Below are 15,529 nucleotides of genomic sequence, written 5' to 3'. Positions count from 1 at the left end.
TCACACAGCCTAGCCTTCCACTCCCTCACGCTGGCCTCCTTAGTCCTTCCCATCCATCAGCTGTGACAGACACGAGTCCAAGCCAAGTAGAATAGTCCGCCAGCCAGCCACTGTCCAGGGATCAAAATGATCAAGCTGCCTCTGGAGTAACACTGATAATTTACGCTTCGTATAGCACTGGAGGTCACTGGGAATGACACGGCTGAGGATTTCTGGTCAGAGTCTTTTTATGGCACCCTGACACGCTTTAAAAACAATTAGTACAGCACATACAATACCAGTCAAGGCATCAGTCCCCGCATGTGGTAATGGAGGCTGACGTCCTTGGCCGCCTTAATGATAAAGCCTCCCAGCCTGATGTGCAGGAACTACATCACCTCCTCAGCTCCACAAATTGCCCCTATTATAGCTACTTTAGGCTTTTTAAAGTCGCTGTTTAATAGAAGCACTCATTTCTGATTACTCATTGTGTCATAATAAAGCACACACTCGAACAATTTTTGGTTCTTGTAAAATGTTCTACTGCTTGAAAACCCAAAACGAATACATTTGCACGCTCCACCCTCAGCTCCGTTAAACAAAAACACATTAGCGAGTCCTATTAGCGTATAGAAGCTGCATCCAAGTGCCACCCAACCCAGCCTGCTTTCTGAGCAAGCAGGAATTTATACACTGGGAAACAATTAGACTGATGTCACTGGTCATGTTTAAAAGGAGGCCTGCTCTATGACATATTCAGTTTTGTTGAAAGATTTAAAAGGAATAGGATAAGTAATTAAAATGTACCACTATGCTTCAACTATTTAATACAATACAATGAAAATTAATATTCCTCATTATCAGCAAATTACACAGTTGTTTTTACAGATGTGGAGCAGTTGTGTTTACGCCTTTGTGACACTGTTTTTTGCCTGGAGCATTACAATTTATCCAGTGCTGTGCATTTGGTCTAATAGACAGTTGGAGAGCTATGCTTTAAAGAGGGAAAAAGTAAGACGTGGAGGAAATGGCTTCTGGGATGAATTAAAGAATCCATAAGGAAAGTGCTGGTAATTTCCAGAGCCTGTCACATCCCATAAGAAATGAGACAATACAGAGATCACACATACACGACTAGTGGGGAAACACTTAAAACAAGGCTTCTCTCAACTTACAATCAACTGCAGTCAATCACACCAAACTAAAGCATGAGAATGCTAATTAGCCTTAACTGTACAGTATATACATATTTTCAAACATGATTTTCAGATTGATGCCAATTCCCAATAAGCTGTCCCCATATTCCTGAAATAAATGTTTACAAATTGGCCTGGCCAGTCTCACAGCAGTGCTGTGCTTCATGTCACCTTTTTTTAAGAACCAGAAGTGACTAAGTAAATGTAAAGCAGAAGATAAAAATTGACTTCCTCCCATAATGTGTTTTTTCAGTGTGATCATGGTGTAGCGTGTTTGCTCCTTCCTTACTTCCCGACGCTGCTACTACCACAACGTATAATGACCACAGTCTAAGAATTTACTAAGTGGAATCCAGAGAGCTGCATGGCAGGACAAGATGCCTTTGATGCCAAGGTCAAGTGTTCAGAACAGTTCAGAAAGGCCATGATAACAGAATGCTTAACATCCAAGTGAGGCCTTTGGATCACAGGGTGCCGTCCATTTGGAGAGGTCTCACTCCACTTTTCATCTCTAGATGAATGGGGCGTTGCATCCATCATTCCATTAACACCGCTCTAACAGGCCCTCAGTCACCCTCTGGACAACAGCGGGACATAGGACATGTGGACAGGCCCAAGGCTTTGATGTAAGCGTGAGCGCCGTACAGAACACAGACCTGTGCGTAGACACCCTCGATGTGTGTGTGCAAACACACACACGCACGCAGGCTTTTCCCTTAGCGCGCACAGAGAGAAAGCAGAAAAGATCCAGTCTGTTGAAGCTGTTACTGTCAAGTCACAACGCTGTCCCAACCTTTAGGGGAACTGACACATACATTCTGCAGAGGGGGTTTCTGGCTGAGTGTGTGTGTGTAATCTTTAGGCTATACTGTTAGTGCTAGTTTAAAAAAATCAAGCTTTAGGTGTTATACAGTAGGTGTTTCTTAGCCACCTGTGTACTTAAATATGAGTGTTTACAGTAAGTTGTTGTGAGCTGGTGATCACAGAGGCAGACAGAACAGCCGACTAGACATTGTCCACTGTCAATCAATGGAAAACAGCTGCACCAGGTGATGAGTCAGCAATTTATAATTCAGTTGAATGAAAGTCAGTTAGTTAACACAATTGTGTTGTGTCTGTACATTCCCTACCTAACATTGGTTCTCCTTCTTCCACAGCTTGTCTGTGATATCACTGTTTAAAATTCTATTGGAATCAAATCAATATTAATAAGAACAACTGGCACTCCTTAAGAATGCAACTCTATTCTGTCCCTGTATAGTACTATCAGAGCTCTGGTCACTTGCACCAAGACACTGACTGACTGGGAGTCACATAAAAAAGCAATGGAATAGGATAGGGAATCCGCTGCCTGTAAACCATATAGACTCGATCCCATTACTGCACCATGATGTGTGCTACAGCAAGCATCCAAAGGCTGATACCACCTGAGGACAGCGCTTCATGTCGCTACTAACGTTTCCATCTGCAGGGGCCTGATTCAGGCAGCTGATGTGAGCACAGCCACAGAATGAATTTTTGGATTAAAATGATATACAGTACAGTTGGGTCTCTACTGTACATCACTGACATGTATTGTTTTACATTATCACTCTAGGCTTCTCTTGTATCTGCTGTTGAGCAGGCAGCAGCCAGATTTAATTTAAGAGGCTGATCTTTTGTGGGAGACTGGGGAGCCATTGAGGGCTATGACAATGAGGGTTCTGAAATACATGTGCTTCCAGAGGCATCAGTCTTTCCTAGAAATCCAGTATTGTACATACAGTGATTTGATCAAGGTGGTGCATATGGAGAGGCAGTGAATGTCAAACTGTCACAATAAGGTGCAGTACAATAGTGCTTTACGTTTCAGGATCTATATTTGATTATAGTCTCTTTAAATGGCTAGTGAATAAAAAACTAGACAATCACACATACACCGGAAACATCTAACCTCCCCTCAAAAGTCAGGCGACACAATCCACTGTGAGCCAAGTTTAACTAGTTAAAACTTTAGGCAGCTCAGGTAAGGGCTGATGGACTTACTGCCTGCAGTGGCAAATGCTTAGCATTTGGCTAAACGCTAGCTAAAGGTGCACTGTGCAGCAATATGGTCATTATGATTCGGCATTTGATTACTTATATCTAAAAAACAAGACCTGGGAATGGAGCATAGGACAGAAAGGTCTGTACCTGAGTTTCTGCAGTCGTCGCCTTGCTGAGGGACCAGAACAGAAAATGCCAGAAGGTCGGGAGCCAGCAAGGATTCAGGCTTGCGGATCTCACTAAGCCAGCGACTTATGTGGAGCTCTTTGGTGTCTGATGGGCCCTGGATAAGAGGAACCAGCTTCTCCTTCATTCCCTCTCCTGTACCTGAGACACAAAAGTGAAGTCAAGAGTGGCCAAACAAGTGTCTAACAAAACACCACTGTTTCCATACATGCACTTAATTTACTGTACAGTACCTCATATTTACGTTAATATTGAAATATGAAAATTAACTGCACATGCTTCTTTTTTACATAGTATTTATGTACTGACAGCTGCAATAGATTGTTTCTTCTGGCAGACTTCATGTGTGAAGTTTGACCTTGTGAACTAGCTGTGACACTAGCTCCAATAACATCCTAGTCATCAAAGAGGAGACCAGAACCCACTGAGAACACCTTAGGAAGGAACCCCAGCTGAATCACACACTGGGAGAAACATTGGGATAAAAATGGAGCATGAGGGATAAAACACAAAGAGGAGCATTTTGAAGAACAAGTAAGAAAAAAAAGTCAAAGAAGAGTCGAGCGGGTCTCACTCTCTCCCTCCTACACAGGCAGTAAAGTTTTAACAGGGCACAGCTGCACACACCTGGAGTCCTGGCGCACACTTTTACAGCTCCCACGGTTCCCGAGGCACATTTCACCGTCGCACGGCTGCAGAACTTCAGCTCAAGGTTTTGGACTGAGCCCTCAAGAGTCGGGGACGGACCCAGAGATTTCACACCTAATAAAAAAAAAATCTTTTAAACACAAAGTGAGAATGAAGTCCAGCCCGGCAGGTTCGAGCTGTTGTTGCTTCATTTGACTTGACTGACCTTTAAGTCTCCATCATTATCTTTCATTTGTGCTTCCTTTCAAAGGTGCTCTTGAACATGGACAGGTTTGTGTTTTTTGGTACCCTGTTTCCATGTTGTGTGATCACACAACAGTAACTACTACACCTTTACCTTTACCAAAATCTTATTGAAGATCAGAAGACTTACTGGGGGAACATTTGACTGGATTTACAAAGCTTCCTGTGAAAACGTTTACAGTATAATTAACAGGATTTCAGACCTGACATCACAGCCATATTGGTCAGCTGTGACCCAGGAAGGACCTTAGAAACACATACAGTAAGTTGTCAAGCACGTGTTCTAAATGGTTAGAGTTGTTTTGAGGTGAAAGACTCAAAGATTTTAATTTAAATAGCAGGAACCAAGAGGTGACTAAAAGGAAATATCTTTCCAAAATAATATCCACCACAGTTACAGCTGTACCTACTAAAGCTTAGTTTAACTGCAGCACCTCTAACACCAACATTACATCACAGAAGCCCCAAGAGCTCTTCACTCTCCCACTATTTGTCTCAGTGGCAGCACAGTGTGGAACAACTATCCCTCTGCCATCTTTCCAAAACGGGAGAAACAGGATTTGGTACGTGCCATAATAATACGGTAATGTTATCTCTAGAGTGAGACACACAGGCTGTAACAAGAGGAGAAGGCTGAATCATCTAGATGACTCAAAGATATAGTAGTGCTGAGGGAGTTCTGCCTGTTGGGAGAGGAGATGAGGATGCGTCCATCACATGGTACATTCTTCCAGTTGGCTGGAAGCATCTGAGGGAATCACATTAAATACTGTTCCACCTGTTCCAATGAGGCTCTATTTCTCAGCTTCATTTCCTTCAAGTGTCCACAGAAGCGCTTAACTGACTTTACAGCTGAGCAGGCTTTTTTGGCAAAACCAAGAATGAACAGCAAGGACAAACATATACTGTACGTTCTGTAGAATGAGTGAAACGATGAGCGTGTCAGTTTCCACCAAGCCGTTTTAATTTCTAGGTATTTAAACGTAACCATTTTTCTCCTAGAATCTTTATTTTCCCTCTGCTAAATGCCTCCTTCCCCTTTCTATTACAGTTAGGCAAATTACAACTCTTCAAAGTTTACTTACTTAGGTAATCCAATTTTTGTTGTTATAGTTATAGTTGTTAATCCCAATCCACTAATTTGAAGGTTGTTTAATGAAAAACAGCAGCCATATGGAAAAGCCCTGCATTCAAGTAGCCACATACACACTGCACTTTTAACCAAGGGAATTACTGGCAATTGCTGAAATCCCTAACGACTGAGTTCCCTCCTCTCCCTCCCTTGGACAAATTACCAGCAACCTCTTCACCTGCTCTCTGAGAGGCCCACCGTCAGCCCACATGCAAGATGGGAACGTTTATATTTCTCCTCCTGTCTCCCTGCCTGCCACTTAATATATCAGCGGGTCAAAAGCAGAAATGCTGCATGTCTCTCATAGCTATGGAAGCACGGATGCCATCTAGCTTTCTCTGTGCACAAGACAAATGCTTTGTGTACAAAACTCTTAATCGTCCCCACAAAAGAAACCAGATTCTATTAACAGCAACATTCTGTGTATGAATGTTGCAGCAATAACAATAACCTATTACCTACTGAACAATTATTGACAATACAATATTCTGTTGTAAACTAAATAAAAGAAAGGCAGCAGAGCAGTTGGGAATAGTGGGAATTAGGGACACCTACACCTTTACTGCACTATAAAAGCACTGCGTCAGCCATTACAAGGCTGTATTAATTCACCTCAATTAGCCCAACCAACCCAACAGAACAGATCTCTTTCGGGGGTAAACATTATCAAGCGACTAGGTCACCATGTTGTGAATGTTCAGACCCCCTGTGGTTTGTAAATACAATCCATTCTTGTGGAAAAAGATGGATATGTTAAACACAACCTGAGCTGAAACTTCACACGGGGCATTTTTGTCTACTCTGGTTGCGCTTTGATAAATGGCAATAGGAGTATAACAATAACATTTCCTCTTGCCCACACAGATATCCTAAAGGGCACAGTGCACCTGCTGGGGTGGTGGCTGTTCTGTGGGGGTGGGCTCTGGACAATGTTCTGCCCAGCTGCTAAGACTATAAAAAGTGGGGTACACAGGAAGAGGAAAAACACAAGGGTTAGTAATTTGTTTGGCCTGAACGGTGGTATTCAGTTTGCTTTATGTGTGAGACACATTAGTGTGTGTATTACAGCCAGACGTGTGCGTGTTGGTGCATTTTTGTGTGTGACTGAGTGGCTGACTGAGTGAATGTGTGTGGCGCTGTTACTCGTCAAGGAAGGGCAGGTGCAAGGAGTACATAAACACACAGCTAGAGGCCAGAGGCTACAGCACACCATCAAACACTGCGAGGACAACCACAGGCAGCTGGATTTGCAATTGTGAACACTTGGGAGAGTGTGGAAAACACAAAGGGAAGGAATGGTGTAGATTCACTCAAGAATAACAAAGACATAGAGAAAAAAAGCATGAAAGACACTTAGAGTATGTAGCAACATGTAATGTGGATGCTGTGTTCAGCATATCACACATACACGGTGTGTGTGTGTGTGTGTGTGTGTGTGTGTGTGTGTGTGTGTGTGTGTGTGTGTGTGTGTGTGTGTGTGTGTGTGTGTGTAGCAGGGGATCTGAAAACCATGCTTTACGCTCTGACATGTCCTGTTCTCACCGCTTTGAGGAATAGGATGGGAAAGCTGTCTGTCTATACTGTAATGCTAGACCAGACCAGCTTTACCTACGAGACAGCTCACACAAAAATCCATTGTAAATATGAGTTGTGATACTGAGGGGAAAAGACACTCACGAGGGGACACTAAATTATTGAAAACACCTGTTTATAGCGGAGTATGGATCCAGAACATGCGCTGCAACAGCTAGAGGATGACCTAACTAATGCCAAATGAGCCATTACCTGCTCTTCCATTCGACCATTCACACCTCCACTTCACAGAGTCACACAGAAAACAACCCATGCATTTCACACAGGGATCAATTTTTATGCAAAGATCATTTAGCATTATCAAACAAGTGGACAGCCATAAACAGACAGAAGGACAGAGGACCCAAAGCACTAAAAGCCTGACTCTGGCAGCGGGCCCACAGCAGCGAGGGGGCTGCCGGAGGAAGGGGTAGACGCAGACAAGTTGGGCAGACGGAAAGCAGCCAGCTGAGCCTTTAAGTGCTGATGCAGAAACAATAACTGTCTCTCCTAAGTCAGGAGGGGCTGAAGCAGGAACAGTAAGTAGGAGCAGGAGGTCTGCTGGCACGGTGCCCAGCGTTAACACACACCCAGTGAGTAGCACGGGAAACCAGGGCCGGTGCAACACGGGCTGTTTGACCTCCAGTTAAAGCTAACTCTACAAATTATTTAAAAATAAAAGACATCTACCTACAAACATCTCAACAGTAAGCATTGTTCTCCAGTGATTGAATGAAAGCAGCATGTGATGCCATGCCAGGCTCATCTGTTTTCATGGACGTGCAGTGAAGACTAGCCAACGTGCACATGCAGACGAACACAGTGTTAACTGTCTGTTCCTCTACACGTGTGCAGACTCTCAAAACAGGCTGAAAGACGTCTAACCACAAACACATACAAAGTCGAGTGAGACTGCTTGAATGTGCAATTTGTGTCCACTGCCTATAATGGTCATGGTACGAGGGCAGTGATGAGGCAAAAGTGCTGGTGCAGTGGTGGAGGCTGGGGGTCTAATTTTCATGATTAGCATCCCCTCCAGGTGCCGCCTGCCTCTGTCTGCCCACTAAAGCAGTGACATATGTTCCCTGTACATTCAAACCGTAGCCACCGAATTACTGCAATTAAGGAGTCTTCATGCGGAAGCAATTTTGCCAACGCTAATGGACCCAGGCAGCGGTGTTCAGAAGACAGTGAGACGGGAGGAGAGGGGAGTTGATTGAAAGAGTTACAGAGCAAGTGAGAAAGATGAGAGCGTAACGGAAAAGCAAGTGATAGTGAAACATGCAGTTACCGAGCGGTGAGATAGGCCTCAATCCCCATGTCGCCCCAACCTAATGCCGGCCTGACAAATTTGGTTAGCATAAGGAGAGGCGCTTGAAACTACAGACCGCAGCTCCATCACTGACATGCAACCCTGATCTACCGCTCTACTCCTGCGACGCAGAGGTCCGTGTCTGTGTAACCCACACGTGCACGCTTTCTCAGGCTCATATGCGTGTGTCAGCGTTGCCGAGGCTCGCTGCGTCTGCGTGTAGTGGTAGCCTAGACGTCGGCGGGATTCTGGTGCTGCTGAGGCACTTCAATGGGAGTTACAGTAAAGATTTATGACCATGTGACATGCAGCTATGTGCTAAGTCTCTACTACTTGCTACCTTTAGGTGGGAGTGCAGACACCACCACAACATAAATACAAACAGATTTATTTGGAACTGTCATTGATTTCAGGCCTAGTAACATTCGGCTTAGTCTGAATATTCAGTTCAATCTGTCATGTGGGCTTCAAAACCCATTCTACTTAGTGCTGCTATGCATTGCGTAACAAGGGTTCAGTCTGAGCCTCAATTCTCAGTAACTGCTGATGGCCAGTTAGCAGATACTCAACAGCTCAACAGCAGGCCTGAAGAAAGCCTAGACCCTTAATAAATTATGTTCAGAGCATCTATTAATTTTTATTAGCTTTGTTGAATTTGTCAATTTCCCCTAATTGCTTTTTTTAGATCTTCACACTGATACTGTATGTACTGATTTTAATCCTACTGTAGCATACAGTATTGGCAAATGCCCGTCTTCAGGACTGGCTCAGAACACGTTGTGGGACAGCCCTTCAGTTCTGTTCTGCATTGACTCCGCTCTTATTAGCTTTGGACTGGACAGAGTGACAGAGAAAGAACAGAGCACTTCAGGAAAGACAAAAGAAGAGAGGAAGGCCTGAGTCTGGATTGACTTAAAACATCATCACAATCTGCCAGGAGTGAAGCAAGCACCGTCTGTAGCTTATTGAACTTTTCATTGACAAGAACCGTCTCAAGTTCTGTCCAAGATTTATTTATCGGTTCTCTGATGCTGACACAATGTGTTTTTAATGCCAGAACTAAGGTTGTGTATGGATGAAAAAGCCCTGCTTGGTTCTCTCCGCTCCTGCTTTCTTCCTGCCCCGATGTCAGTCTGTGAGGGAGACAAGTAGACAGGCGAAAATTCTTCTCAAACCAAAAAGTTACCTCTTCAAAGCGCTATGGCTACTTGAGTAAGGATCTAGGCCACACTGAAACAGACATCTCAGGGTTTTTATTCAGCCTCCCGTTAGTTTACTGACATTTGTATCAAATCACAGACTGTATCGACAATGTTGACCTTCCTTCCCTCATTTCATGGTGGAACAGTGAAAGGAGAAATAAATCAATTTCACTGTTTTTACCAGACACTTGATAGGTTAAATATGAAAACATTCAATATGAAAGCCAGGGATAAGCTAATGGACATAACAAAGTCATCCAATATTACAATATCAATAGCCATAATACCAATGACAAAGCTGTAAACTGTTGTTTGTGACAGATGCAGAAAAGCATCAATGTATCAGACCTGCGTTATTTGGTCAAGATGGAAGTGTTCGCCGTGAGTGTAGGAGTAGAATGTGTTGGTGATGGAGGTGGGCACGCATCTGTGCATTCGCACACCTCCTTACATGTGTTACACTCAATTAGGTGTCAAAGCTGGGTTTAATAAAGAGAGCCAGTGGTCAGTGATGTCTGGGCATGGAGGTCCACTCTGCATTCAGAGTCTTTATTTCCTTTTTTCTGTCACTTTTCCCTTCACACTTTATTTTCCTTCTCTTTCATTTTTTATCCTGCTCATTATAAGGTTCACTCTCTCTTCCTCTGTTCTCTTCCCCCTATATCTGTCATGCCGAAGTTATGTCACAGCTCATATATCACCCAGCAATCATCTAGAGCACGTCTGGTGACCACCACCAACCAGTTTCTACCAGACCCCTTTCTTGTCCTGGGCCAGACCACCGCAGAGCTCTGTGGCCAGAAAACCAGCTGTGGTAACTGCATTAAAGCTGAATCCATCAGTGGTAAAATGCGTTTTATGCCCATCGAGGAAAAAATCAATGTTAAAATGTTAGCAGCGTGATTAAAACCTTTATAATGACCCTGTGTTGATACCAGGCTTTACTGCAATCTCACAAGTTTAATGATGCAGCCGACATATTCTATAATGACACATATACGGTTTAACTGTGACCCTCTTAATTGAAAAAAACATGACATCTATGGGTTTTTATTGCTGGAACTTCTTTTTAGCAACAGAGCTGCTGAGATGCTCATCATCAGTCTCATCCCTGCTTAACATCTGGAGTGACTGTCATAATCAACTCCTTGACCACAGGCTTTCAGAATAATTATTTATTATACACTACGCAAATCAACATACTTTGATGCACAACATAGACACACCAGTATTACACACAAGTGTGTCCACAGTCCATGTCAGTACTGATACAGTAAAATTGCTTCTTCTACTTTACAATAATCACTACTCTCTTGATCAGTACTAAAAACCAGAGGCATCCCGGAGGTATAAACACAGAAAACAGGCCACTGATAATAACAAGAGAGAATCATAATAAAATAAATGGAAAGGATTAAAGTAATTCAAGATGAAAGAATACTGTAGATGTAAGTAATAATCAAGCTTGGCTGCATATAATTACAAAAAACAAAACAGTAAACGTGAGCGCGCCGGTGGGAAAAACCGTGGGACACGGCAGACAAAAGGTCACTATCCTCATTTAGAAGCTTGCTGAAGTGATTGCCGGGAAAAGTAAGACTTCAGTGTTTGTTTATAGACTCGCCTCTCAAAGCCACTGGTGTAATTGAATATAGCGTTTGCTGCTCAACGACTTTCACTGAACAGCACAGTGAGGCAGTTCTACAAAGACGACCAGCTGTGCTCCAGATCGCTATCAGGACTTAAAATCGGCCTTTAAACATGTTTGCTTTTCCCCCAGCTAAACTGCACAGATGCCTTTGGACGAGATCAAAAACTCAAAAACAGCACAAACGGCTCGTCTGCTAAGGACACTGACCACCTGCGTTATCAGCTAGCTTTCAATATGAAACACCTCCCACTATTAGAAAATCCTGTGACATCAAACGAGGAAACGGAGGAGGATTTTCTTAAGGCACGAAATAAAAAAAGCTGTTCAAAGTGAAGAGCATTTGTTTGCTATGTTCATGTTCAGTGTTTGGCCTCAGCCTGTGAGCATGTGTCGGCTCCGTGCTGCCAATGGCCTGACGACTTCGACTTGGTGAGATAAGAACAACCACGAGACTTGAACCTGGATGCACATCTGACACTCGTGTGCATTGCAGCAGCCGGCCAGCTGGCAAATAACTCCTAGGACTGCAAACGCTTTCATGCACCGAGGGCCAATATCATCAGAAGCCTCACAGCACAGCACACATATCTATTATCAATCTATCCCATTAGATGTAAAGAAAGCAGAACTAAGCACTCCACTGAGCCTTCCGTCAAGAGCTAAGAAAGTGAGGTCTTTGTAGTAACCACATACAGTAACATTAGTCACTGCTAGACACTGCTCAGACTGATTCCAATTATAATCGGTATCAAATTCTCTTTAGATGCTCAATAGGATATTTCATAGATCTATTAGGGCCTTAATCTCGTACTTTAGAGCCTTCAGTATTACAGCTTAATAATAATAATAATTTGACTTGACATTACGAGTGATCAGACTTCCTAAACTGACAATAATAAATGCTAGTTTTTTCCACAAATACTGCACATCACTAAAGCCATTTAATCTTTTGGGAAGTTTCTGGCTGCATTAATACGAACCAATGGCTGATGTCACACCTCGTTACATCCACTGTATTTACTGTCTACAGTTCCTCCATGACAAGACACTGTGGACACAACAGCAGCACTCAGAAAGCAAGACACATTTAAGGCCTCTTTTTTGAGCTGTCTGTCACAGCAAACACTACGAGTGGTTGGGTTGCTACAGCTCCAGCACTTCCACACATATTTGGTTATATCACAGGGATTACTACATACAGTACACAAAAAAATGACCTATTCCTTTTCACCTTCATGCCTAAAACTCTCCCACTGCTCCTTTTCTAACCTGCCAGCACACAAACCAGATGTGCAAATGTTTCTCTGCGTTGCTACTCAAGCTCTGTTCCAAGAGAAAGGCAGAGAGTGGGGAGGAATATGTGACTTCACTCCACGGGAGACCAGTTTCATAAATGTTGGCGGCTCTACAACAGTGAAGAAGGTAGCTTGGCCGGCGTGGTCGAGGGAGAATGTTGACGGCATACCAAACAATGTGATCCTAATGAGTTGGAAAATCCCAGGCCCTCCAGAGGACTGTCCAGATGCTACCGTCATGAGAAACGCTACTGTTTTATTGAACTGAGGCTCCCCTCCCTTTCTTTAAAGAGGGGCAAAGATTACTATTTGAATATTAAAACATCCTACTGTAGGCAACATGAAATGTAACATAGTCAAGTTATTTGTCTTTGGGTGCAGTTGCAGCACCTTTATACTTCTGCACTCATGGTTAAGATCAGGTTATTCAGGTAGATGATGGTCTGGCACATGATTGGATGCACCCTGAGTAAAGTAAGTGTAAAGCTTCTAAGGAGGTAGCCTTCAGGCTGGTGCCACTTACAAACTGTACAGTACATATTTCCAAATTTTACTAGCATTAAGACACAAACTGGCCTAGATGAAACAAAAGATGGTTACACTTGAGAGAAAAAGGATAAATGATTGATAAATTTCAATAAACGAGCGATGAATACATCAACATCTAAGACGCTGTTGTTTCTTTGTGTTGTTAAAATCATTGATGACGATTTAAACGCAGCATGAGCTACTACAGGACACATCAATCTTCTGTGTGGGTTGTTTTTTTGGCCAATTGACTAACTTGCCATTGCAGAAATATAATTGCTGCCCTACAATAACAACCGTGTTATGAAAGCAACAGAAAAAAGACCTATTGACTTCCTAAGCAATTACAAACACATGCACTGTTAAACTGACCTCTGCTCCTCTTTAATGAACCAAATCCACTTTCCCTTACATACCTACAGTACAGGAACGAGCCCGTGAGTAACAGTAACAGCCTGTGGGGACAACCAGGCAGCACAGAGAGAGAGAGAGAGAACCATGGGATGTTTAACATATTATACAGTAGAGTGTTATTTACCTCGAGTTTTGTACACCTCATTGAGCAGACTTTCGCTGAGTGACACCGGGGCGCCGTTGATCATGCTGTGGGTCCAGCTCTGAAAAATCACTTGGAGCAAAAGTGTCTGGGCCCTCGTGGCCTGTGCAGTGAAGTGTGGAAGCTCAAAAATAAACTCTGTGGTGGGGACTGAAGACCTTTTGCTCCTGAAACAAATCAAAGGACAAAAAAGAAAAGTTACATAAAGTAAGAATGCACAGAATGAAGAAGAAACTGTGTGTGAGGATATAATGGCAATAATAAACCAAAGAATGGAGGCTTACACACAAGTGCTGACATTCACTGAATGAAATAAATACAGTGGAAACAAATGATTCACAACTTCCACAAATCCATCAAGATCACAATATAAAACAGTTCATTGATAGTATAAAGAGCCAAATAGGTAGAACTACATTCCAACAGAAAAATTGAATACTATATGAAAGCCAAGCTTTCCTTAGTTACTTGGCAGGTAGATCCAGTTTGCCGCCAACCTTTCTCTCTCCTCCGTCAAAACTGTGATGATGATTTATGTGAAGAGATGTACAGCCCAGAAATCTTACCCTGAAAGGAATCTCTGCACATTTACCATTTCATCTGTCTTTAAGAGTGCGGAGGGAGAGCGTGTTTGTCCAAGTGTATGCGTATGACAAGCTGATGAGTTGAGTGTTCAGAGGGATGAGGTAACATTGCAGTCGGTCCTCCAGGCCGCTGTCCGTCAGACCCTCAGTGCAACGCTCTCATCTATCATCCCACACAAACACTCAGGTTTCTTTTAACATTTCTTTAATTCTCCTTTGCAAAGTTTCTCTCACTGCCTCCAATATTGACCGTCTGATTACACACTCAGTACACAGACACGTTCAAATACACCAGAGACCTGAATCCCATTCACTACATAGATAAGATAAAGGAGGTGAGGTAAGAAGCAGCACTTTGCATCTACACAAATCCATGATTCATTACAGGGTCGGTTGCAGCACATCAGGGACTAGAGTCACAATTTATTTAATTACACATGAACTCTAGGCTGCTCCCCGTTCTTAGAGTGTGGGATACGTAACAAGGTCGCTCCCATCAAACAGCAGCTCTGCAATCGTTTAACTCCTCGCCTTGCCTCAATCTCCTTCTTTCTCGCTCTGTCTTCTTTACCTTTTATTCTGCTCCTGGGTGGTTCAACAGGGTGACAGGAACTGTTAGCTACAGACAGGCAGGCCCAAACTTTTTAACCACCCTCTGTCTCAGGGGGCACGGATAGGAGAAGGTGACAGCAGGTTTCATAAATATAGGTTTAGACTAAATGAAAAACAAAGGCAGTGAGAATGAGAAAAAGAAACTCTGAACCTGACAAGGTCACAGAGTTTAAATTCCCTCACAAGATGTGGTGCATTTGGCATCTTGGTTACCCAAGCAATGTCACATTTCTCTGCCATTAAAAGTTCCACTGGATACAGTAAGACGTCAATCAGATTTGTTTTCTTCATTCAAGTGCGTACATTGTGTGTGTGTGTGTGTGTGTGTGTGTGTGTGTGTGTGTGTGTGTGTGTGTGTGTGTGTGTGTGTGTGTGTGTGTGTGTGTGTGTGTGTGTGTCGTGTGTACGTGGATCACCGTTGTACAATAGAAAGCAAAGGCGACCCAGCAGCAATAATGTCCCCACATGCAACGCAAATGTGCCTGCAGAGCCACTTTAATGGGGCGACTGGCAAAAGATGAAAGTTTGTTGGCCTATTTGAGTGTTTATAGCATTTCAGGGGTGCTGTCATGTGCATGTGGTCGTCTAAAACTTTAATTATGCACCTGTTTTTATTATATTATGCCCGATTCTTTGCAAGCAGCAACTTGAATCTTGGAGCTAAATGAGACGCAGAAAGACTCATTAGGGTGTTTGGAGAATGCTGAACGTGAAGACAGCCAGATACTCATCGGTTTTCATTAGGCAGCTGGCACAGTCTGTCTTTATTGCTGCAACGTGGTAAACAGGTTTTTGGCAGGCAGCTCTT

At 43.2% G+C, this 15,529-nt stretch overlaps 1 protein-coding gene across 10 annotated transcripts in view; it reads right to left on the bottom strand.

Moving 5' to 3' along the window:
* Positions 1-15,529, bottom strand: part of LOC114842483 (intermembrane lipid transfer protein VPS13B-like) — a 225,231-nt gene that overhangs the window by 165,360 nt on the left and 44,342 nt on the right. For 5 of the 10 annotated variants that reach the window (XM_029128029.3, XM_029128025.3, XM_029128026.3 and 2 more), the window contains exons 17-19: positions 13,508-13,692; positions 4,014-4,148; positions 3,348-3,527 (exon numbers count right to left, since the gene is read on the bottom strand). In XM_029128029.3, coding sequence (XP_028983862.1) covers positions 3,348-3,527; positions 4,014-4,148; positions 13,508-13,692 — 500 coding nt within the window. Of the gene's footprint in view, positions 1-3,347; positions 3,528-3,608; positions 3,851-4,013; positions 4,149-6,911; positions 9,427-13,507; positions 13,693-15,529 lie in introns of those variants that run through there. The other 5 variants (XM_029128030.3, XM_029128027.3, XM_029128028.3 and 2 more) reach the window with 3 other exon arrangements.

Source organism: Betta splendens, chromosome 16 (assembly GCF_900634795.4).
Source record: "Betta splendens chromosome 16, fBetSpl5.4, whole genome shotgun sequence".
In the NCBI taxonomy this organism is placed as follows: domain Eukaryota; kingdom Metazoa; phylum Chordata; class Actinopteri; order Anabantiformes; family Osphronemidae; genus Betta; species Betta splendens.
The sequence above is the reverse complement of the archived record's forward strand: the minus strand, read 5'-3'. Positions and strand labels throughout refer to the sequence as shown.